At 39.0% G+C, this 26651-nt stretch overlaps 1 protein-coding gene across 4 annotated transcripts in view; it reads right to left on the bottom strand.

Annotated features, from left to right (window-relative positions):
- LOC150080020 (caprin-1-like) overlaps window positions 1-26651 on the bottom strand; it is a 248578-nt gene that overhangs the window by 194733 nt on the left and 27194 nt on the right. For all 4 annotated transcript variants that reach the window (XM_090382371.1, XM_090382373.1, XM_090382374.1 and 1 more), the window contains exon 2: window positions 13675-13737. In XM_090382371.1, the coding sequence (XP_090238497.1) occupies window positions 13675-13737 (63 nt within the window). The remainder of the gene's footprint in view (window positions 1-13674; window positions 13738-26651) is intronic.

Here is a 26651-nt window from a genome sequence, read left to right as displayed (position 1 = left end):
TGTTTATGAATGATATTGATGATGGGATATCAAGTTTAATGTCTAAGTTTGCAGATGATACAAAGGTTGGCAGGGTCGTTAAGGACACTACTGACGCTATGCTGCTGCAACAGGATCTGGAAAGGTTGAACAGATGGGCTGAGAGGTGGCAAATGAAGTTTAACATTGACAAATGTAAAGTACTACATATGGGTAACAGTAACCCCAGAGCAATGTATCAACTCTGCGGTACTACACTGACAGTGGTAGAGAATGAAAAGGACCTGGGGGTAATTGTGCAGGGAGATATGAAGTTCTCTGAGCAGTGCAGACGAGCTGCAAGAGTAGCTCATGGTGTCTTGTCAATGATATACAGGAATTTTTCTAGCAGGGATAAGGAGGTGATTATTCCCTTGTATAAGGCAATGGTTAGGCCACATCTTGAGTACTGTATACAGGTCTGGAGGCCTCATTTCAAGAAGGATGTAGAGCTGCTGGAACGGGTACAGAGAAGGGCAACAAGATTAGTAAATGGAACAAAGGGTTGCTCTTACGAAGAAAGGCTTAAGTTTTACAAATTACAGAGTCTGGAGACTAGGCACCGGCAAGGTGATCTGATAGAGGTGTATAAGGCTTTGAATGGTTTGAGCATGCTCAATGCCAATGGGATTCTTCATCTTTCTCAGAATAATCACCTCAGAGGGCATAAATTCAAATTGAGGAAGGACGGATGTCGGATAGATGTGCGGAAATTTGCCTTTGGCCAGCGGGTGGTTGGTTGGTGGAACCGACTTCCATCACTTGTTGTTGAAGTTGATAGCCTAAACAAATTTAAAGCTCAACTGGACAGGTATTTCGAACGAACGGAGGGGTGAAATGGGAGAGGGTTTTTTTTTTTTTTTTTTTTTTTGGCTGATGCTGAATAAGCTTGCTTTCTTGCATCATATGCCTCTACTAATGCTAATGCTAATGACCATGCAAATTTCATCCTCATTCATTTTACTTATGCCTCTCAGAGCCTTAAACACCTCAATCAAGTCTCCTCTAAGGTACCTAGTCTTTCCTCATATGGATGCCCTTTAGTATATCTCACCAGACGAGTTACCCATCTTTGGATACTTTCAAGAAGCTCAATGTCTTCTTTTAGGTGCAGTCTCCACACTTGAACACAGAATTCCAAATGTGGTCTAACAATAGCCTCATATATATTGGGATTATGACGTTCTTATCTCTACTAGAAAATGTTTGATAAATAATCGATAAGACACCATGGGGCCTTCCTTGAAACCTGTCTACAATGCTTGGCAAACTTCATGTCTGACCATATCGTAACTCCCAAATCCTTTTCTTCCACTACTGACTTTAGTTCAATTCCACAAGTGTATAAATTACGAAGGGTGTTCAATAAATTATCTACCTACCTATGAAGGAAATGAATTAGAGGCAAAAATTTGTTTTTATTTTTCAATGCAACTCCCATGAACTTCAATACACTTGTTTCATTTTGTTGACAATGAGGAAATACCAGTAAAATAAAATTCTTTGTCCTGACCATCAAAGAATGCATAAACAGCAGACTTCAGTTCATTATCATCAGCAAAGCAACATCCATGTACATTTTTCTTTCGGTGTCGAAAGAAAAATGTCACTGGCGGCCAGATCCAGACAGTAAAGTGGATGGGTAAGTTCTGTAAAGTCACAGTCTCTCAATTAGCAGCAAAAGCATGTGACCTGTGCACTGGTGTGTTGTCGTGAAGCAGCAGAAAACCTCTAGAAAGTTTTCCACAGTGCTTTCCCTTTATGATATCACTTAGGTTGTACAGTAGGGATGCATATGACTCCTCAGTGACTGTCTGCTTGTGTACCATGTAGTGACCGTAAAAATGTCTTCAGCATCCCAAAAAATTGTAGCCATAATCTTGCCAGCTGAAGGTAGTGTCCAAAGTTTTTTGGGTTGGGGGAGAATCCTTGTGCTTCCATTGCATTGATTCTTGCTTGGTCTCAGGATCCCAGTTAACACCATGTTTCATCACCCATAACAATTCAGGAGATGAAAGTTTCGGATCCCTTCCATAAAGCTCTAAATTCTCCTCAATCTGTACTCTGAATTGCTTCTGCACAGGGGTCAAACCTGGGAACCCACCTACACTGACCTTACTCATTCCCAAATGTTCAGGGAAAATGATTATAATTGCCCCCTTAGATATGTCATATTCCCTAGGGATTTGGAACATTTAAACTTTGTCATTCAGCACAAGGGTTTCCACAGCTTGGTACATTTCTGGTGTGGTCGCTGTCACAGCCCATCCTGGATCATCTTCGATGGCCTCTCTAGCCCACTCGAAGTGTCCACCAGAATTTCACCTGGTACTCTGAAGGTACACTGTTGCTGTACACAGCCACCATCCTTTCATGAATGGCCTTTGGCCCATTTCCTTCTCTGGTGAGAAAAATCGATGACTGAACAACGCACCAATTTCAACAAATCCATAATTTGATATAGGCGACTTCCTTCTTTCTGTTACAGCAGCACAACCTAAAAATATAGTGAGATCAAAATTAGTATGATTCAAGTTGAATGTAGGACAAAATAAATAATGAATCATTGATATATAATTATGGGGGAATACTTCAGGTAGATAATTTGTTCCTCAGGTGTAAGACCTTGTATTTTGCTGAAGAAAATGCAAGGTCTTACACCTCGTAAGCCTTCAGTGATGTCTTAAATGACATCGCTGAAGTCTATCTAGGTAACTAAGAAGGTGGTGGCAATTATTAACTACTCTACCGATCTTTATATCAACTGCAAATTTAGACATCATGCCTTCCATTCCTTGATCAATGACATTTAAGAAAATCAAAAAGTGTTCCCAATACTGATCCTTGGAGAACCCCACTTCTTACATTAACCCAAACTGAGGAATACCCTCTGCCTCCGGCCCTGAAACTATCCATCTAACGATTTTCCCTGTGATACCAACCTGTTCCAGCTTATAAAGTAACGCTCATGTGGGACCAAGTCAAATGCTTTGCTGAAATCAAAATAAACAATGTCGAAATTATTCCCTAAGTCCAGCTCCTGAGAGACCCTGTAAAAATAGCTCACCAGATTAGTTAAACATGATTTTCCCTTTACAAAACCATGGAATTCCATGATTTTGTAAAGGGAAAAGAAAGAGAATTCTGAGTATCCTTTGGAATTCCATTTCTATCCAAATGATCCTGAATTCCACCCATGATCATTGCTTCCATGATTTTTCCTACTACTGAAGTTAGACTGACCGGTCAGTAATTTCCCACTACACTTTAGAAGTATCATTAGTATTGGAGATACACTGGCACTTTTCCAATCCAACAGAATCTCTCCTGGGTCCAGTGATGCTCTCATAACTAACCTCATCGAAGTTTGCAGATGATACAAAGGTTGGCAGGGTTGTTAATGACAGTAATGGCAGTGTGCTACTGCAACAAGATCTAGATAATTTGGGCAGATGGGCTAAGAAGTGGCAACTGAAGTTTAACCTTGGCAAATGCAAAGTACTGCTTATGGGTAGAAGTAACCCCAGAGAAACGTACCAACTGTGTGGTACTACACTTAAGGTGGTAGAAAATGAAAAAGACCTGGGAGTAATTGTGCAGTCAGATATGAAGTTTTCTGAGCAATGCAGACAGGCTGCCAGGGCAGGTCATGGGGTTTTGTCAATGATATATAGGAATTTTGCTAGCAGAGAGAAGGAGGTGATTGTCCCTCTGTATAAGGCAATGGTCAGGCCACGCCTTGAGTACTGCATACAGGTCTGGAGGCCTCATTTTAGGAAGGATGTAGATTTACTTGAGCGTGTACAGAGAAGGGCAAGAAGACTGGTGAGGGGAATAAAGGGATCCTTTTACCAAGAGAGGCTTAGGTTCTGCAAATTGCAGTGGCTGGAGACTAGGCACCTGCGCAGTGATCTGATTGAGGTATATAAGGCCTTGAATGGGTTGAGCACGCTGAATTCTGATGGGATCCTTCCACTTGTTCAGATTACGAACCTAAGGGGGCATAAATTCAAATTAAGAAAAGACAGATGTAGATTAGATGTGCGGAAATTTGCCTTTAGCCAGCGGGTGGTTAATTGCTGGAAGAAACTTCCATCTGTCGTTGTGGAAGTTGACAGGTTAAATAAATTTAAGGAGGAACTGGACAGGCATTTGGAGGGAATGGTGTGCTTTTTTTTTTTTTTTTTTTTGGCTGATGCTGCATAAGCTTATACACTTGCTTTCTTGCATCACATGCCACTACTAGTACTGCTACTACCTCAATGGTTAGTTATGAGAGCATCAGTCAACTTTAACCACTGCAAGTCAATGGTTAAATGCACTCAGTTGCACCTCCCTTAAAATTATAGGGTCTCTGCCATCAACCCCGGCAGGCTTAATTGCCTATAGGCTTGAAAGTTTTTTTCATTAAATAATCATGTGAAATTTCAATATCATTAATTACATAATTTTCAACTTCACTCCCATAATTTCTCATTGACACGAAGGGTTTTTCTTCTTTAAATATCAATCCAAAATGTCAATGGACACTGCTTTTCGGGGACTAATGTTATTAGTTGAGTCCTCTAAGGTTCAGTGTTGGGTCCATTGTTGTTTTCTGTATTTATTAATGATATTGATGATAGTATATGAGGTTTAAAGTCCAAGTCTGCAGATGATACGAAGGTTGGCAGGGTTGTTAATGACAATAATGACAGTATGCTACTGCAACAGGTTGAGCAGATGGGCTGAGAGGTGGTAACTGAAGTTTAACATTGACAAATGTACAGTACTGCATATGGGAAGCAGTAACCCCAGAGTAATGTATCAACTGTGTGGTACTACACTGACAGTGGTAGAGAACGAAAAGGACCTGGGTAATTGTGCAGGCAGATATGAAATTTTCTGAGCAGTGCAGGCGGTCTCCAAGAGTAGCTCATATTGTCTTGTCAATGATATAAAGCAATTTTTCTAGCAGGGATAAGGAGGTGGTTATTCCCTCCTTAAAATGAGGTCAGGAGGCCTCATTTTAAGAAGGATGTAGAGCTGTTGGAACAAGTACAGAGAAGGGCAACAAGATTAGTGAATGGAACAAAGGGTTGCTCTTATGAAGAAAGGTTAAGTTTTTCAAATTAGTGTCTGGAGACTAGGCACCTGCAAGGTGATCTGATTGAGGTATATAAGGCCTTGAATGGTTTCAGCATACTCAATGCTGATGAGTTTCTTCATCTTGCTCAGAATAAATTGCATGAGAGGGCATAAATTTAAATTGAGAAAAGACAGTTGTAGGAGAGATGTGCGGAAGTTTGCCTTTAGCCAACAGGTGGTTGAATGCTGGAACAAACTTCTATCTGTCATTGTAGAAGTTGATAGCCTAAACAGATTCAAGGCAGAACTAGACAAACATTTGGAGCGAGTGGATGGGTGAAATGGGAAGGTTTTGTTTTTTTGGCATGCTGTATAAGCTTGCTTTCTTGCATCATATGTCTTTACTAATGTTAATAAGAAGTGAGAAATAACTATAAATTTTAAAAGAATATCCGGTGATATTAGCCTTTATCTTCAGAGTTTCAGTATCATTGTCCTTTTTATTTTGCAGCAAATAAAGTACATGTTTCAGATTTTTGGCAATATTTGTTTGGAATGAACAGCAATATACTTCTATAATATACTACAGAAGGGAGCAGACTGCAGTGAGGACTGGTGGTTGTGATTGGCAGTAGCTAGTTGTGTTGCCAACATTAGCATTAGTTGAGGCATATGATGCAAGAAAGCAAGCTTATACAGCAGCAGCCAAAAAAAAAAAAAAAAAAAAAAATCCTTTTCACCCATCCGTTCACTACAAAAGTTTGTCTAGTTCTGCTTTAAAATTTATTTAAGCTATCAACTTCCACAACAACAGATGGAAGTCTGTTCTGACTAAAAGTAAACTTCCACACAGCTATTCTACAACTGTCTTTCTCAATTTGAATCTATGTCCCCTCAGGTTCTTAATTTGAGCCAGCAGAAATATCCTATCAGCATCGAGCCTGCTCAAACCATTCAAGGCCTCATACACCTCAATCAGATCACCTCACAGGTGCCTAGTCTACAAATGTTGCAACTTGCAGAAGTTAAGCCTTTCTTCGTAAGCGCACTCCTTTGTTCATCTCATGAACCTTGTTGCCCTTCTCTGTACTCTTTCTAGCAACGCTACATCCTTCCTAAAATGAGGCCCCCAGACCTGCACGCAGTACTCAAGATGTGGCCTGACCATTGCCATATACAAAGGGATAAACACCTCCCTATCTCTGTTAGCAAAATTCCTATATATCATTGACAAAACTCCATGACCTGTTCAGAGAACTTCATATCTGACTGCACAATTACCCCCAGGTCTTTTTCATTCTCCACCTACCTGAGTGTAGTACCACACAGTTGGTACATCTTTCTTGGGTTACTGCTACCTATATGCTGTACTTTGCATTTGTCAATATTAAACTTATCAGCCACTTGTCAGCCTACCAGCCTAACTTTTCTAGATCCTGTTGCAGTAGCATTCTGTCTTTACTGTCATTAACAACCCTGCCAACCTTTGTATCAACTGCAAACTTGAACATTAAGCCTGATATATAGCTTCTTCGATAGCATTGATATATACACAAAATAACAATGGGCCCAGCACAGAACTCTGGGGGACTCCACTAATAACATTAGTCCACGTAGATCAGTGTCCATTTATTAACACAATTGCAGCAACTTGCCACCAATTTGTACCGCAGTCTTCCATGTGCAACAGCATCAAAATCTTTCCTGAAATCCAAGTACAGGTAGCCCTCGTTTTGCGCTGGTCCAATTTCCACCGATTTGCAATAGCACCAATCACTAACCACAACAGCATTTTTATTTATTTATTTTTGCAAGTTTTTTATAAATTGAAATTTTAAAATCATCAGACAATTTATTCACATCATACTGTTACTTTTTATTATTATTATTAATTTTATCGCTATTATTATTATTTAATAAATTAAATAATAATAATAGTGATAGCCGTGTGCAGTTTTTTCCAATCGTGTTATAAAGTTTTTAATTGAATTGAATAAAGACACGCAATGTTTGGTAAAAGTAGTTAATTGAATCCTAGTGGATACTCAGAGGATAGAATCTGATGAAAGCCGCCCTAATGTGTGAAGGGCTATGAATATGCCTCCATCAAATATTACTACAACTACGAAGAATGCTAATAGAATAAAACAATTGATGCAAAGTGGTAGGTAAAATTTTTGGTGTGCGGAACCTAACACTGTGATTTCCGATTGACTCCATTATATAAAGGGTTCCATTTGCACCTGTCCCCCAGGAACCTAACCCCAACGTAAATCGAGGGCTACATGTATATGATATCAAAATTATTTTTTACATCCAGTTCCTCTGTGACCACATCATAGTATCCAATCAAATTGGTCACACAAGACTTTTCCTAGACAAACTCATGGTGAGTCTGAATTATTACTGCTGTCTTGTCTAGATGATCCTGCAATGCTTCTTTAACCAGTGACTCCTTTTTTTTTCCTGGAACAGATGTCAAACTAACAGGTTTGTAGTTACTTGTGTCACCTTTTGAACCCCTTTGTGAATTGGGGATACATTTGCACATCTCCAGTCCATGGGGACCTCCCCTGACTCTAACAATGCTCCCATAATTATGGCTTAAGGGCTTGCTTAAGCAGTAATGCCAGAATAGTGATTGCTGGACTGTGACTTCGTGCTAAGTGGCACTAGTGAAGTAGTCTAGAACTGTAACAGTGCTCGATTTACATTTAATGAGTGTTGTAAAGCCTTTTGGCAAAACAAATATAAAGACCAGTTTTTAGACAACATACATTACTGAATGTGGAGTAGTCCATAGTGTGATATGTTGCGAGGTGCTTAGTAATGAGTCACTGAAAGAAAATAAACAGACATCATTCTGAAATGAAATATCATGTTTATATGGGAAAAGAAAATTCTTTTTATTTAAGAAAAGAACAGATTAAACAACGGCTGGATGCTCCACACAACTGTCTTGTCTTGTTTTTTCTGTGCAACAAGCTAATATTATTGTTTGGCAGACTTCAAAGCAGAAGAAACACCCACTCCACTGGGGAAAAACCTTGTTAAACTGGCAGCTGTTGACATGGTGCACATAACCTGCAGAGACGAAGCTGCTAAGCAACTGCAACAAATTCCACTGTCAAATGATAGCGCACTTATTAAAGACATTAAACAAGATATTTTTAAAATGGTAGATTAATTTTTTCACAAAGACAGACTGAAGTGGGATCAATGTTTCAGTGTATGTTGCAATGGTGCACTAGCAATGCTTGGAGCTCATAATGGTTTTTGTGCCAGAGTAAAGGAAATTAATCTGAAGATTAAAATTTTTCATTGCTTGCTACAGAGAAAATCTAACTTCAAGGAGGCTGTCACCAGAATTGGAAACCATAACGAATGACATAATTCAGATAATTAATTTTATAAAACAAAGTTCTCTCAATAGCAGAATTTTTAGCCAGATGTCCCTTGATTTTGGCTCTGAATATGAACATTTACTGTTTTATTCTGAAGTCAGGTGTTATCTAGAGGAAAAGTCTTACAGCAAGTTGTGGCATTATGCAATGAAATAAAACAGTTTTAAAAGAGAAAAACACCCTCTGGTTTCTAGATTACTTGATGCGAAGTGGATGCTACAAGTAGCCTATTTTTCAGATATATTTTCTGAAATCAACAACCTAAATATCTCCATGCAGGGCTGTGAACATACACTTATTGAATTAAGTGAGAAAACAACTGATTCAAAGAAAAGCCAAAAGTTCTGGATGACGAAAGTGAAAAAAAGGAGACTTGCTTTGTTTCATACTCTGAATCCACTTTCCACTTATTGAAGATGAAAATGTTTTCAATGACACACAGAATGTTACTGTGGGGCATTTAGGAAAACTGATAATAGAATTTAATCACTAGAACCCAGAAGAAGATATCGTTGAATACAATTGGGTACAGACCCCATTTAATTGTGATATGAATGATTTGCACAATGATTTCATAAATATCAGTAATCTGCAAGAGAAACAACTTATTGAAATGCAAAGTGACTAGATACTTTGTTACAATTTTAAGAAATTTACCGAGTCCTTGAGTGCATTCAGGTAAAGTAAAAAAAAAAAGGAAAACTGATTCTTGGAAATGAAGCACTAAAAGTAATACTGCTCCTTTTACTACATATCTGTGTGAGTCAGGTTTCTTAGTCCTGGCAATTACAAAAACCAATTTATGAAATTACAGCCAAAAGATGATGCTTTTAAAACTTAAATCTGCGATTTGAAGAACTTTCGAAAATTGTGCAGTGTCAAGGTTCACATTAACAGGCAGTGACCAGTGGATTGGGTAATTTTACCTATGATACCTTTGGAGAATTTCCTTATGTACAAATAATGTATGCATATGTGTGTATATGTGAATTTTCATTTAATTAAAATCTAACATTTATTATGTTCATTCGTTTGTGATTTAATTTGCAATTACCTTTTTATTTAAGATTCATGGGTCGCAAGACCAAACAATTACTCCAATCAGGGTCGCAGCTTAAAAAGATTAAGAACCACTATACTAGAGCAATAGAGACTGTAGACTACGGGAAATCAAATCAGATGTGGCTGAGCAACTGTGGAAGGAGAACCATCAAATTTCTCCGGGCAATGCTGTCATTGATTGTTTACATAAGTATTGGCATCAAAAATGGCTCGAGAGCATGCAGATTTGTTCTTTAGAACATAATTAGCATTAGCATTAGTAGAGGCATTTGATGCAAGAAAGCAAGCTTATGCAGCATCAGCCAAAAAAAAAAAAAAAAAAACCCACTTCCACTTCACCCCTCTGTTCGTTCAAAATACCTGTCCAGCTGAGCCTTAAACTTATTTAGGCTATCAACCTCCACGACAAGGGATGGAAGTCTGTTCCACCAACCAACCACCCGCTGGCTAAAGGCAAATTTCCGCACGTCTATCCTACATCTGTCTTTCCTCAATTTGAATTTATGCCCTCTCAGGTGATTTTTCTGAGCTAGAGGAAGAATCCCATCAGCATTGAGCATGCTCAAACCATTCAAGGCTTTATACACCTCTATAAGATCACCTCGCTGGTGCCTAGTCTCCAGACACTGTAATTTGCAAAACTTAAGCCTTTCTTCGTAAGAGCACCCCTTTGTTCCATTCACTAATCTTGTTGCCCTTCTCTGTACTCGTTCCAGCAGCTCTATATCCTTCTTGAAATGAGGCCTCCAGACCTGTATACAGTACTCTAGGTGTGGCCTGACCATTGCCTTATACAAGGGAATAATCACCTCCTTATCCCTGCTGGAAAAATTCCTGTATATCATTGACAATACTCAATGAGCTACTCTTGCAGCCTGTCTGCACTGCTCAGAGAACTTCATATCTGCCTGCACAACCACCCCCAAGTCCCCTTTCATTCTCTACCACTGTCAGTGTAGTACCACAGAGTTGATACGTTGCTCTGAGGTTGCTGTTTCCCATGTGTAGTACTTTACATTTGTCAATGTTAAACTTCATTTGCCACCTCTCAGCCCATCTGCTCAACCTTTCCACCAACAGAGATGGGGAGTCCGTATTCACCCCTCTTTGAGACCATAATTCTTGGACAGGAAGAACGGTTCCACTTGGCATGCTCCCAAGCCATTTCCATTCTCCATGCATGTGTGGAGGATAATTTGCGTGCTCCTACAGAAACATGTCATGACAGTAAAGTTCCATTGTATAAAGGAGGTGGTTGCCTTTGAAAGCTACAGCGTTTGTTTTATCACTTTTAATTTGTATTATATTTTAATTTTATCTATATTTTTATAGATAAAATTAACTCTACAGTTGTCAGCATATTTTATTATTATGCTAAAAAAATTTATCCTGTTTTATTTTTGTTTTCATAAAGTTTTGGTCATATATGGTTGGTGCATTCAACTGCACTTAGTGTGCATTGAGTCCCTTCTAAGGTGCCTGGTGTTGCCAAGCTCTGTAGCCAATATATTCACCAAAGTCTTCCCTAATACAGGTGCACTTTTGCAGACATCACTTAGCAGGTAACCCATAACTCCCTTTCTTACTCTACTGTTTCTAATTCAACCCCACCAAGTATATTATATTACTAAATGGATTAGCATAACAGAGCACCAGTTGTCATTGTCATGTCTGTCTGTCCATCTGCATGTAATAACTTGACTCCTGGGTGGATGAATTTTCATGAAATTTTATAATTGGCTCTTTTAGAAAGATTTGTCAAACCTATTAAATCTACATTTCAAGAGGGACACATTGAGCGAGTTCAATCTGGCATTTTAACTCATATCAAAGATATTCTATGGATAGAAAATTCAATGTGTACCCTTTGCACATCCACAAGTGCATGTGCTCAGATCACCTCAGCCTTTGGGTCTTTTCATGTTTTTATCTACAGTAAACCAGAACAAATCATTTCACACTATTAATTTAATACAGATAGCTCTTGATGTTCACCCAGGAGTACATTCTCAATGCAACAGATGCAAATTGTTACTCTCCAATGTGGTACAGCACAACATCAGATTGCACAGGCACTAAAAATGGTGAAGAACTAGGAAACTACATTATGTCATCTAATCTCCGGATCTTAAACCAGCCTGGAAACCTACCAACCTTCGGTAGTACCCTCTGGGAGAGGGCCATCAACATGACCATAGTCCTCACCATCCACTGCAAGTAAATTCACTAACCTACCGATTCTTTCACCCTGACCCAAACCACTCTTGAGAATAATGCAATAGCACTAACCAAAAGCATCCAACAAGCTTGCTCTATTGCCATCCCAAAATGTAGACCTTTTTGCACTGTTGTCCCTTGGTGGAACTCTGAATTGGACAGCCAGAGAAAAGCAGTGCGTTGTGCCTGCTAGGCCTTCACCACCTCGCCCTGAAATTGATGCTGCCAGAGAAACCTACAGATTGTTCCGAAATAATATCAGAAAATCCAAGAAAAAGTCCTGGTGGGAATTGGTCTCCTCAATGAGGTAACAGCAATCCCTGGGGAGTGCTATACCATATTGTGACCAATAAGCTCTCCATGGGAGAAAAACCAGAACCCCTGAAGTTAGGGGTGACCAAACTATCTGGTTCGGTCACCCTAACTTGGGACCCTCTGTCAACAATAAGCTGGACTTCATCTTTCCGAGTGATAGCGACCCCCGTGACTGCTTATGACAACGTATTATTACCAGGAACAAGGAATATGCAACGGATCATGCTGAAACAGCCTTTTTACTGGATGAACTTCAAGCTGCTCTGCACATATCCAAAGATGATAAAACCCCTGGAAATTGTTGAGATGGATGTCTTAAAAAAGTTTGCCAAAAGATTCCCTCACCACCTACTAGACCACCAACCATAAATATTAACCAGTCTAAAATTACTATTTACCTTTAACAACTGTCTCAAGTCTGGATACTTTCCCAAAATCTGGAAGGAGGCTTATAAGACTTATCAAAGGTCCAGAAAAACCTCCAAAAATTCCTAACTCCTATAGAACTGCTTGAAACTTCTTGAAGAGGTCTTCATATCCGGATGGAAAGACCACACAGAATTAAACCTAGAATCCTCCCACCAATTTGGATTCAAACACAGAACTGGTATGAAGATGCTCTTCGGTACCTCATCTCTACGACCGAAAACAGTGCCATGAAATACTCCCTGGCCATTAGAGTCGATTTTGCTGGTGATTGATCAGTTGTGTGGCCAAGCATCCTCAAGGAGGCTTAGACATGCCAAAACTCCTAACAGCCTTTGCAGATGTATTTCCTTGTACCTTAACCAGTGGAAGATTATGCTCACCAGCAAGTCTCCAGGCTGGTCCGCCCAGGGTTGTTCTCAGGTCTCGGTCCTTGTCCCATTCTTCTGGTCCACTTTCTTGGACAAGTTCTTGGAGATGGACCTTGATGTGCTGTGTCCTTTGCAGATGACCTGGTCTTGGTTGCCCATGCCTGTTCTAGAGCCCAGTTGGAAGTCGATGCAAATCTGGCCATCAGAAAGCTCCAGAGCTGGGCCTCCACACACCGGCTCACTAATTATGGTGAAAAAACCAGGTCTATTTTGCTCAAGGGTTAGCTTTAACTAACTAGACCACCAACCATAAATATTAATGGCACACCCATAAAATTGTTCTCTGAAATAAAATACTTAGCAATCATCCTCAATATGAAGCTGATGGTTTACATGCATCTCATTAATGTCACAACCAAAATTAGGACATAACAGCAGTGACTGCCAGAATTAGTAGAGCATACTGGGCCCTTAAACAAAGGGCACTCGGAATAATATAAGAAACCACTTTGCCAGTTGTCTGCAGTGCAGAAAAGTGGTGTACCAGAGCCAACTCTGGTACACCAACTCTGCCATGTTTATAACTGTAAGATTCAAACAAGTCATAGTAATATACAACAAATCTTGTGTAATGTTGAACAATCACACTGTTCAACATTCAATTCTTCAAATTACACAAACGTTTTATGATTTTCAAAGTAGCTATTAGCTATGTTAAGAGTAAATAATAAAAGCTTATGTATGAGCTTAAATTTAGGAACCATTCAATCAAGACAATATGTACTCCAAAATACCTTTTGATCGTCATTAAGTTCTTTTCCACTATTATACTCACTCCTATATGTATCCAGTTTTACCTGAAAAAAAAAAAAAATAATAATAAAAAATAAATAAAACAAATAATCAGCAAGGCAACCACATTATTAAATGAAAGATTTTTTTTCATGGATTCATCAAGGAATGAACTGTTATAACACTTTATATTTGCACAAAACAGAAGGAACTGAAAAGGCCTTCATCCTGCAGTGGATTGAAAATGGCTGATGATGATGAATACTTTATATACCACATAAATAAGTATCGTGATACAAACCTACCACGTTCTTCACATACACAACAAGTAAGAATAATGAACTCTGTAAAATTCAGACTTTTCACACAAAACAAAAAAGGTAACATTTCTCTTGTTATAAGATGCTTGCAGTACTTTTTATCCTTAAAATCTTGCCGGCCCAGCCACCAAAACAGTTTAAGCTGCAACTGTCTTAATCCTTGCATATAAGAACTTTTCAAACAAAGGAAACGTTACGTTCAAATAGGCTTCACTAAAAACGTTATTCGGTCATTTGTTTAGTATAGTAATGGGAATATGGTGTTGCAAGGTAGCCTAAGGCTTTGCTGTACAAGACAAAAAAAAAAGTAAAATAATAATCAAATTAAATAAAATAAATACTTAATAAATAACAAAAGAAAAGGAAATAGACCACCTATGCATAGGTGGTCTATTTCCTTCCTCCCATAGGTAACTGTTCAGCTGACCTTTCAATTTCCTCAAACTGTCAGCCTCAACTGCCCAAGTAGGTAACTTATTCTAGTAATTGGCATTAGCATTAGTAGAGGCATTTGATGCAAGAAAGCAAGCTTATGCAGCATCAGCCAAAAAAAAAAAAAAAAAAACCCACTTCCACTTCACCCCTCTGTTTGTTCAAAATACCTGTCAAGCTGAGCCTTAAACTTATTTAGGCTATCAACCTCCACTACAAGGGATGGAAGTCTGTTCCACCAACCAACCACCCGCTGGCTAAAGGCAAATTTCCGCACGTCTATCCTACATCTGTCTTTCCTCAATTTGAATTTATGCCCTCTCAGGTGATTTTTCTGAGCTAGAGGAAGAATCCCATCAGCATTGAGCATGCTCAAACCATTCAAGGCTTTATACACCTCTATAAGATCACCTCGCTGGTGCCTAGTCTCCAGACACTGTAATTTGCAAAACTTAAGCCTTTCTTCGTAAGAGCACCCCTTTGTTCCATTCACTAATCTTGTTGCCCTTCTCTGTACTCGTTCCAGCAGCTCTACATCCTTCTTGAAATGAGGCCTCCAGACCTGTATACAGTACTCTAGGTGTGGCCTGACCATTGCCTTATACAAGGGAATAATCACCTCCTTATCCCTGCTGGAAAAATTCCTGTATATCATTGACAATACTCCATGAGCTACTCTTGCAGCCCATCTGCACTGCTCAGAGAACTTCATATCTGCCTGCACAACCACCCCCAAGTCCCTTTCATTCTCTACCACTGTCAGTTTGGTACCACAGAGTTGATACGTTGCTCTGGGGTTGCTGTTTCCCAGGTGTAGTACTTTACATTTGTCAATGTTAAACTTCATTTGCCACCTCTCAGCCCATCTGCTCAACCTTTCCAGATCCTGTTGCAGCAGCATAGTGTCAGTAGTGTCCTTGACAACCCTGCCAACCTTCGTATCGTCTGCAAACTTGGACATTAAGCTTGATATACCATCATCAATATCATTTATAAATACAGAAAACAATAATGGACCCAACACTGAGCCCTGAGGGACTCCACTAATAACATTAGTCCACGATGAGCAGTGTCCATTGATTACCACTCTCTGTCTTCTCTCCCATGAGTAATTTATAACTCACTGGCCAAAGTAAAACTTCCTGCAATCCATTCTAAACATCTCTCTCCATAACTTGAATTTATGGCCCCTAGTTCTAGAATCATTTATAACTGTGAAAATTTCATCCTCATTCATTTTACTTTTGTCGAGTCTTAAACACCTCAATCAAATCTCCTTTGTGCCAAGTTACCAAGCTGTGCAACCCACACATTCAAAGACTTGTCTCATATGGACGACCTTCTGCTGAACTCACCAGGTGAGTTACCCAACTTTTGACCCTTTCAAAAAGCTTGACATCTTTTGTAGATGAGGTCTCCACATTTGAACACAGTATTCCAAGGTCTAAACAACAGACTTATATAATGGGATTATGACGTCCTTATCTCTACTAGCAAATGTTCGATAAATCATCAATAGGACACCACTGGCCTTCCTTGTGACCAGTCTAAAATGCTTGCAGAACTTCATGTCTGACTGTATAGTAACTCCCAAGTCTCTTTCTTACACTACTGACTTTAGTTCACCTCCACCAAATGTATAAATTATTCCAGAGTTACTGTTCCCAGGTGCAATACCTTACACTTTGCTGGATTAAAACATAGCTGCCACCTTTCTGATCATCCCTGAAGTTTACCTAGATCACTCTGAAGAAGCTCTGCTTGGCAGTGATCATTACTTACCCTACCACTCATTACACCATATACATATTTAGACATTACACCCTCAATCCCTTCATCACTGTCATTTATGAAAATCAAAAACAGTGGTCCCATTACTGATTCTTGGGGAACCCCACTCCTTACATTAACCCAATCTGAGGAATAACCATTTATCACAACATTCTACGTCCTGCCCTGAAGGCATCATGCTACCCACCTAAGGATTTTCCCTGTGATTCCAACTTATTCAGCTTATAAAGTAACTGCTCAACGTGGGACTGAAATCTAAATAAACAATGTCAAAAAGTATTCTCTAAATCCAGCTCACGAGTGACCCTGTCAAAACAGCTAACCAGATCTGTTAAATTAGGCGCCCACTCAGCATTCTGATGGACCGGTATGAGAGTTTGAAGAGGAGGGTAGATTCTCCCGAAGGAATTAAAATGGAGGGGGGCATCAAACTCATAACAGCCAACTCAACGTCAGAGCACACTCTTCTGCATCAGGCAACACAGTGGCAACCTTCTGGGCAGAAAGTGCTGGTCCCACAGGAGCTATTTATTGTAAGTGACTCAACTGTTGGGGAGAAGGGAAATATATTGCACAAAAATGATAGGTGGAATAGGACCAGGGTTTGTCTGCAAGGGGCAAAGGTTGACATTGCAGAGCAAATATCAGCTTTTAAGGGCACAAAAGGTGATATTGTTGTCATTAATAACATTAAGAGTAGGAGATATGTAAAAAAAAATTCTACAAAAATTTTTAAAATTTGTAGAAAAAAAATTAGCAAGTTATGGTTAAATTTGAAAGTGTTTGCAATCCTTACCAGACACGACAGGAGGGATCATATGATGAGAGCCTTGTCATTTCTAGGTGGTAGATGACTCTCATCAACCGGTGAAATACCACCACTTTGCTTATTGGAGTGGTGGAACCATGTTTAGTCTCTAGAGCTAAGTTCCAGTCAACCCTTCCCTATCTCTTCCATCATGCAGTATGATTGATGACTTTTGAGGTTATGATGAATGTTGTGGCGAGATCCAATATTCCTTACATTTCGAGGGTACAGCTCTAAAACAGTGTTCGCAGGCCTGCCGATAGTTAGTAATCTTGCTACCTCTACTCTGCCAGATAGTGACTGGAGGGAGTCCGAGTAGTGTGTATGCGGGGAGCATTATCAAGGCCACGTTATGTCAAGGATCTGGGTATATTCTTACGTGTACACCATATCCAGAAATTTCATTACTTCATACAGCATGTCCCACCCACTTTTTCTTACTATTGAATACACCATGAATTGTCAAACTAATAGAGCAAGCTTATCTGCGGAAAGATCTAAACCTCCCAAGCACTTCCTAATTCATTTCACAAATATATGGTCTCAATTCTAATCTCAACGATGTCCATTTCCACTTGCAGTCTGCCAAACCCCATGTACCTTTTCTGACAGAATCTCAGTTATCGGTTGATTCAACTACTGCTCATCTCAGACGCCCAAATTATTCGCTGTATGATTCCTTTCGCCTCAAAGGTGGTACTTGTGCATATGTCCGTTCTGATATTCCCTGTCAGAGACTTCGCAATTTGGAATCGCCTCTCTTTAATCTTCTCTGGCTTAAAATCTCTTTAGCTCTGTGTCAAATTCATCTGTTGTCTCTACCACTCTCCCAACTCCACTAATCACTTGGAGCTCTTTGACTTATTCTCTTTGCAACTTTACTTTCTCCAGTCCAACTTTCCTAACAGTGAGGTAATTTTCCTTGGTGATTTTAACATTCACAACTCCAGCTGGCTTCCATTTTCTAGTCACACCGACCTAGCAGGTCGAGATGCTGAGACTTTTGCAATTACTAATGACCTAGCACAGATTGCTCATTTACCTACAAGAATAAAAGACAATCCTAATCATATAGCCAATATGCTTGAACTTTTTCGCACAAACAGCCCTTCTAAGTACACGGTCAAAGTGAGAGGTCTTTTAGGCACTTCAGATCACAACTTGGTGATTGTCACTTCTCCAATGGAACCTTTATCTCATGGCAATTCCCAACCTCGTGTTGTTTGGCATTACAAGAATGCAAAATGGGATCACCTGTAAGACTTCTTTTCTTCTTTTCCTTGGTCTGATCACTGTTTCAAAACTTCGTGTAAGAGAAATTATTCTTGCAGGAATGGAATCCTTTATCCCACACTCCACTTTAAAATCTCGTCCTTTATCTAAACCTTGGTTTTCCAATAAATGTGCTAAGGCTGTTCAAGAGAAGAATGTTGCATATCGTAATTGGCTTGTTTCTAATTCTTCAGTTTCATTTTCTGCCTACATCAAAGCTCGCAACAATTGTAAAGCAGTTATTAATCAGTCCAAACTAGAGTTTGAACAGGCTAAGAGAAGAAAACTTGCTTCTTGCCCTAATGGTAGCCGAGCATTCTGGTCTCTTGCCAAAGCTAATGGCCGCAACTTTTGCCCATCACTGCTCCCACCTCTGTCCAAACCAAATGGTTCTGTTGTCACTTCAGCCAAGGATAAAGCTGACCTGCTAGCATCCCATTTTTCTTCCAGCTCATGTATTAATGATCTTGGTAAAACACCTCCCATCATTCCCAACACTCTCCATTCAATGCCTCCTGTGGTCTTCCGTCAAAAGGATGTCAGAAAGATTTTGACGAATCTTGATGCTAAGAAAGTCCTGTGGTATTTCTCCACTTGTTCTCAAAACCTGTGCTCCTGAACTTACTCCTATTCTTTGCCGACTTTTTTCACTTTCTTATTCCAAAGGTGTTTTTCCTTTTGCTTGGAAATTTGCTCATATCCAGCCAGTTCCTAAAAAGGGTGACAAATCCCTCCCATCCAATTATTCTACTCTTTCTAAAGTAATGGAGAAATCAATTAACCGCCAACTCTTAAACTACCTAGAAACCTTCCGTCTGATCAACGATCGCCAGTATGGATTCCGTCAGTGTCGATCCGCCGGTGATATTCTGGCTTATGTTACCCATTTATGGACCAATTCAATGGAAAGGTTCGGTGAAACCCAAGTAGTTGCTGCTCTTGACATAAAGGTCTTCTAAACAAGCTCCCATCTTATGGTTTGCCAACTGTTTTTGTAATTGGTTATCCAGTTTTCTCTCTAATCACTCACTGAGGGTGATGGTAGATGGCTCTCTGTCTTCTAACTTGTCCACTAATGCCGGTGTCCCCCAAAGTTCAGTTCTTTCCCCCACTCTTTTCCTCTTGTATATCAATGACCTTCTTCCATTGACTGGAAATCCTATCCATAGTTTTGCAGATGACAGCACATTGCATTCCACTTTCCATTTTGAGAAACCTTGTCCTGCTCAATCAGCTTCAACTTCTCGAAAATCTGCTATCAATTCCTTAAATGCCAATCTTCAGGTAATTCTCCAGTGGGGCAAAGACAACTTAGTTGATTTCAACCCTTCTAAAACTCAGTCTTGTCTTATATCTTGCAAAAAGGATTCTTCTGCTCCTATGCTTATCTTTAGTGACACTCCGATTTCTAGACAAAATGATATATCTCTTTTGGGGATTACCCTGACTTCTAATCTCTCTTGGCACAAGCACATTACAAATATTGCTTCCTCTGCATCTAAAAAACTTGGTTTTCTCTTTCGCTCTCAGCGTTATTCTTCTTCTAAACAGCTGCTCACTCTGTATAAATCGCAAATCCGCCCTGCCATGGAATATTGTTCCCACATCTGGGGTGGTGCCCCCAAAACCTCTCTCAGGCTTCTTGATTCCATTCAGAAGAGGGCAGTTAGGTTAATTAATGATTCATCTCTAACAGTCTCTCCACTCACTTTCTCACAGACGTACTGTTTCTGCTGCATGCCTCTTCTACAGATACTTACATGGGAACTGTTCTTCTGAATTGGCTTCTATAATTCCAGCTCTCTCTTTCAAAACAGTCCAAACACGTGCCGCCAACATCAACCTTCCTTCATACTTATTTTCTGGAACAACCTTCCTTCGTACTTATTTCCTGAAAATTACAATTTGTGCTTGTTAACAGGAGAGACTGCTTTTACAGGGAAAGGATACAGTTAAATAGAAAGGGTGCGAGAATATTTTGTGATGCTGTTGAGGAGTGTTAGGTGGGTAGAAAAACTACTAGCTTGGGGGGGGGGGGAAGATTTCATAGACTAATAGATTAACAGTAGCTACGGCTGAGGTGAAAGTGATTCTTGCAATACTTCTATTGAAATGAGCAGAAGTCTAGAAGACAAGGTGCTGGGGATTCAACATGGAACAAGTAAATACATGGGTTGTGTTGTAATCTACATCCAGTCGAGTCCGTCCCAGTGTTTGTCACAGTTGAGTCCATCCTAGTGTTTTTCCAGTGTTTATCACACTGGAAAATGGAAAATGAGAGTAGAAGTGTGTTATCAGCCTAATTATTCTGACAAGTACGATAAACAATTGTTCAGAGAAATAGATAAATAAATTGGGCCAGTAAATCACAATGTCTTATAATGGGAGATTTTAACTATCCTGATACTGACTGGAACTTGTGGTTTGGTCACTCGCACACTTTGTAAAGGTTACTACACTGGTCTCAACTGATGTTAAAAACAGCAAATTATAAATGGGAAGCCTTCAAGGAATTAATCTTGAAAGCTGCTAGGCTTTTCATACCAACAAAGAAAAATTGTTCAAGATTCAGCATAAATGGATGTTAGATGAATTAACGAAGCTTGTGGCAGAGAAGAAAAATGCATGGGATGCATATAAATTATCAGGTGACACAGAAGCCTATGGCAGATATAAGCTAGTCTGTAATTAAGGCACAAATCATGTTAGGCAGGTGAAGGCAGATTAGGACAAATCTTTGGAAAAGGATGCAAAGAAAAACAGCAAACAGTTTTTTACTTATGTAAACTCTAGAAGGAAGGGGGACGAATCAGATTGGTCCACTTAACATAGATGGTTTGACTGTTGATGATCCTGCTCAAGTAGCTGATAAACTGAATGAGTATTTTGCAACTACATTCGCACATGAGGAATTCTGTAAGGAAGGGGAGGACAGAAGTTGACTAAATTCTAACAGAGAGCAAAATTATTTTGTTATAACGGAGAGAAATGGAGGAGAAATTGTTGAAGTTAATCATAAAAAAGGCACCTGGGGCAGATGAAATCTACCCAGTTTATATTGAAGGAATATTGCGAGGGAGGTAAGTAAACTCTTAGCCAGTCCATGGGCCCTCTCCTTAAATTCAGGGGAGGTCCCATGGACTGGACATGTGCAAAGTATCCCAAAAGGGTGAAGCAAATAATTATAGACCTGTAGGGAAAATAATGGAGTCACTGGTTAAAGTAGTGGTGCAGAATCACCCAGACATGATAGCAGTAATAGTTAATACACAACATGGGTTTGGTAAGGGGAAGTAATGTCTGACCAATCTGATTGAATAGTGATGTGGTCACAAAGGAACTGGATGGAAAAAATAATTTTGATATAACTTAAGCCTTTCTTGGTAACAGTAACCTTTTGTTCCACTCACTAATCTTGGTGCTTTTACTAGCAGCCCCACATCTTACCTAAAATGAGGCCTCCAGACCTGTATGCAGTACTCAAGGTGTAGCCTGACCATTGCCTTATACAAGGGGATAATCTCCTTATCCCTGCTAGCAAAATTCCTATATATCATTGACAACACCCCATGAGCTACTCTTGCAGCCTGTCTGCATTGCTCAGAAAACTTCATATCTGACTGAACAATTACCCCCAGGTCTTTTTCAGTACCACATAGTCAGTACATTTCTATGAGGTTACTGCTACCCATATGCAGTACTTTACATTTGTCAATGTTAAACTCCATTGGCACTTCCAGCTCAACCGCTCAACATTCTAGATCTAGTTGCAGTAGTGTACCATCCTTACTGTTATTAACAAACCTACTAACCTCCGTATCATCTGCAAACTTGGACATTCAGCCTGATATAACTTCAATATCATTGACAAATACAGAGAACAACAATGGACCCAACACAGAGCCCTGGGGGACTCCATTGATAATAATAGTCCATGAAGAGCAGTGTCCATTGATTACCACTCTTTGTCTTCTCTCACTCATCCATCCTTTTACCCATTGTAGCAACTTATCCTTAATGCCACACTGCTCCAATGTGTACAGTAGTCTTCCATGTGCAACAGTATCAAAAGCTTCTCTAAAATCCAAGTATAGTGGATTCCGGTTATTTGGGCAACCGGTTAATCGGGGAATTTATTTATTTGGGGCAAATCTTAAAAAACAGAACCCAGTCGAGAAAATAGCCAGGGTTTACTTCGCTTAATTTGGACAACATGCCGTTTAATCGGGGCAGGAGACCGCAGCACTGGAGATTACCCTACGATTTTCTTTGACCGTACCACGTGGTTCAGTCAGATTTCTGGAGGTCACAACCATAAAACAATAGGCAGTCACCTGTTTATTGGGCTTTTCTGTTAGTGCAATCTATCATATACGAATAGTAAACTTGATCTTATTGAATTTGCGATAATACCGACAGCTGGAATTCTGTGGGTTATTGTGCTGAAATGTGTTTACCCTTCCATGGAATCTTCTATCATATAAAAAAATTAATTTTCAGAATCTTCTCTTCATTCCTATTTTTAAAGCTTCGTAACTTGTTACTCACTCCGTTCTCACTTGTGCGTATCGTGTTACTTGCAATTTGTGTGTGCCGTGTTCTTTGTTATTGATTGCTTATCTTTTTACTGTTTTAAATTTTAACCCCCTTCCACAAATGTCAGTGAACAGAAATATCAACTAGTTAGTATGTACATATTACAGTACATATTAATTATTCCGATTATCACGTATCATTTAATTTTTTAATTGGTAAGGTAATAAAAGGTAAATTTGTGCTTACCTGTGGATAAATTTCCTCCTATTTTTGCTAATTAGAATCGCTGTTTTAAGAGAATTAAAATTCAATTCACAAATGGGATCACAATGATGGCACTTATTATACATCGTATAGTGAACGGTACTTTACTATGGCGAATCCGTCGTAACGTGATTTGATTGTATAGTGAATCAAATGTAAAGCGGGTATCCATTGTATTTTTAACTATTTACGTGAAACTTCGGATAATTGGGGCAGCCGCTTAATCGGTTCAAAATGCACTAGTCCCGAAGTGTCCCAAATAACCGGAACAACTGTATATGATATCAAAATTATTTTTTGCTTCCAGTTCCATAGTGACCACATAATAGTATCTGATAAAAATTGGTCAGACAAGATTTCCCCTTAACAAACTCATGCAGTCTCTGAAATATAACTGCAGTCTTGTCTAGATGATCCTGCAGTGCTTCTTTAACAGAACAGAAGTTAAACCAACAGGTCTAATTACTAGTGTCAACTTTTGATCCTCCTTTGTGAGATAGAACATGCATTGAAGAAAATTAAGAATCAGAAAGCCCCAGGTGAATATTAAGTCACAATGGTGCCGAACCAACCGGTTGGTTGGATATTCCGGCCACGATACATGAAGGAAGCAAGAAAAAAAAAACCGGTTCCTTCACGTATTGATAACATTATACGAAATAAATAAATTAAGTTACTGTAGAGTTGTTAAAATTAGGAGGAAGAGAATGCCTAAGGAATGGAATAAAGCAATCATAATTTTGCTGCATACGAAAGGAGATAAATCAAAAATTGGAAATTATAGACCAATTAGCTTGTTGTCCCATATCTACAAATTGTTCACAAGGGTCATTACTAAGAGATTAGAGACATTACTAAGAGAAAGCTGGCTTTCGGAGGATTCTCAACCTTCACATAATATCACAGCTAATGGAGAAAGCAAATGAGTATAAAACATCTTTATGACTGGATTATTAAAAGGCATTTGACTCCCCATACATTATGATTTTGAAGAAAATATATGAGAATGCTACCTCTTTTATTAGACTAGACAAAGACATTTGAAAATTTAAAATTGAGAAGGGAAACTGAGAAGAAGACTATCTCCGAAGTTGTTTACTGCTGCCCTTGAAGAAGCTTTCAGAAGATTGGACTGGCCACAGAAAGGAGTCAATGCGAATGGAAAATACCTAAACCATTTACGATTTGCAGATGATCATTGTGATCATAAGCCATGATTCCGAAGAATTAAAGGAAAATCTTAATAAGTTATGCAGAGTTAGTTTTCGGAGTAAAGAAGAATATGGCTAAAACAAAAGTAATGATGAACAAGTATGCCACATAAAGGGATATAATCATTGAATGAGCAGAAATTGAAAAGGTGGATTATAATTATCTTGGACAAGTCAGTACCTGTAATAATGATAAATGGCTGGAAGTCAAATGAAGAATAAATTTTGGATGGAGAGCATTCAGGAATACAGCCACATACTGAGGAGCAATATCCCAATTTGTCTGAAACGTAAAATGGAATAGGGTAGATGCCCTCAAAGGACTTAAAACGGAAGCCCCATCAACCTCTCAGCTGCCCAACTGAACTCACACTTGTACATCAGGCAACACAGTAGCAATCTCCTAGGCAGATTGTGCTGGCCCCACAGGACAAGGGAAATATATTGTGCAAGGAGATGCAGAACAAGACCAGTGTATGTCTACCAGGGGAAAAGGTAGATAATGTAGAGCAGGTATCTTTTAAGGGCACAAAAAGTAATATTGTTGTACACATTGGCACTAATGATATTAAGAGTAGGAGATCAGATGACTGGCTTAACAAGTACATCACAATGCTAGGGAAAATATCGCAAATTAAGTTTGAAATTGAAAGTGTCTGCAATTCTGCCCAGACACAATAGGAGGGAGCAATTTTTTAATCAATTTAACCCTAGAAAGAGAAAATATGCAAAGCTCATGTGGAAAATTTTTTCTCACAGTGGTCTGTGCTTGTTAACAAGAGAGACTGATAAAGTTAAGTGAAAGAAGACAGTGGTTATCAATGGGTGCTGTTCTCCTTGGACTAATGCTATCAATGGAGTCCCCCAGAGTTCAGTGCTGGGCATATTGTTGTTTTCAATAATTATTAATATTAGGCCTCCGTAGCCGAGTGGTCAGGAGCGGGAGTGCAGTAGCACACGCTCTTTGAGTAGACCGGGGTTCAAGCCCCTGACCAGCATGGCAGATTATGGTCTATTTCCCTCAGCATGAATCGTTGAGGAGGCTTCCATCCAGCAGTGGGTTGATAATGGCTACACTTTTACCTTTTTGATGAAGGTATATCAGGCTTAACATCAAAGTTTGTAGATACCTTTTCAAACTGTCTAGTTCTCAAGCTGAAGACTTTCCTAATCGGGGAAATCCTTTTGCCAATCTCACCTGGTATTTTATATTTGGTCTCTAAACTTGAACACACAATTCAAGAAGTGTGGTGTTATAAATGCTTTAACAAAAGTATCATGACCTTTATCTCTACAAGCAAATGTTCGATAAATCATCGATACAAAGCCATGGGTCCCTCCTTGCCACCCAACTAATTTGTGTCAGACTGTATTGTAAATACCAAATCCCTTTTTTTCTCTATTGTGTTTAGTTCAATCCCACAAAGTTTATAAGTTATTTTGGGGTTGCAGTTCTTTTAGTGTAAGACCTTACATTTTGCAACATTATAACACAGATGTCACTTCTTTGACCATCCTAAAGCTTATCTAAATCGTCATGAAGAAGTTCTCTTTGATGCTGATCATTAACTACTCTACCAATCTTGATATAGTCTATAAATTTCAACATCATACCCTGTATCAATTTTTTAACTTCATTTAAGAAAATCAAAAACAGTGGCCACTTCTTATATTAGCCCAATCTGAAGAATAACTATTGATTACACCCTTTGTTTTTGCCCTGTAGCTATCCCAATACAACTAAGAATTTTACCCCATCATTCCAATATGTTCTAGGTAATACAGTAACCTCTCATGTGGAAATCAGTGAAATGCTTTGCTGAAATGCAAGTAAGTAACATAGAAATTTACTTTCAATGAAAGTACATTGCATTGAAATTTAAAGGAAATGGCTGAGCTTTAAAAAAAACTATTCCATTTCCTTTTCTTATCTAAATGATCCTGTATGAGGGGGCATTTTAAAAGTATGTAGCCTGAGTAGGAAAGGGAAGTGGTACAATGTTAAATTTCTGTACTTAATTCATAACACTTCAAATAGTAAATCACCAAGCTTCGTGCAGTTTCCCTAAAATCTTTTTAACTGGTTATCCTGACAACAACGTTGTGTGAATGAGGAAAGATAGACAAAAATCAGACACCACACAGTCATCCAATATTTGGTAAAAAAAAAAAAAAAACACAACAGGGACTAATGCCAAAGGCAATTCAAGAGAATATGGATACAACATTGGGGATGATACCATTTCTATTTAATAGTTAAGAATTCGGTAGAAAAATTTAAAGGAGGGAGAACCTAACAGATGACTTGTTATGAAAAAAAGATGCCAGCAAGATGAGTCCCAAAG

Source organism: Mastigoproctus giganteus, chromosome 10 (assembly GCF_048544385.1).
Source record: "Mastigoproctus giganteus isolate SK-2022 chromosome 10, ASM4854438v1, whole genome shotgun sequence".
Taxonomy (NCBI): Eukaryota; Metazoa; Arthropoda; class Arachnida; order Uropygi; family Thelyphonidae; genus Mastigoproctus; species Mastigoproctus giganteus.
The sequence above is the reverse complement of the archived record's forward strand: the minus strand, read 5'-3'. Positions and strand labels throughout refer to the sequence as shown.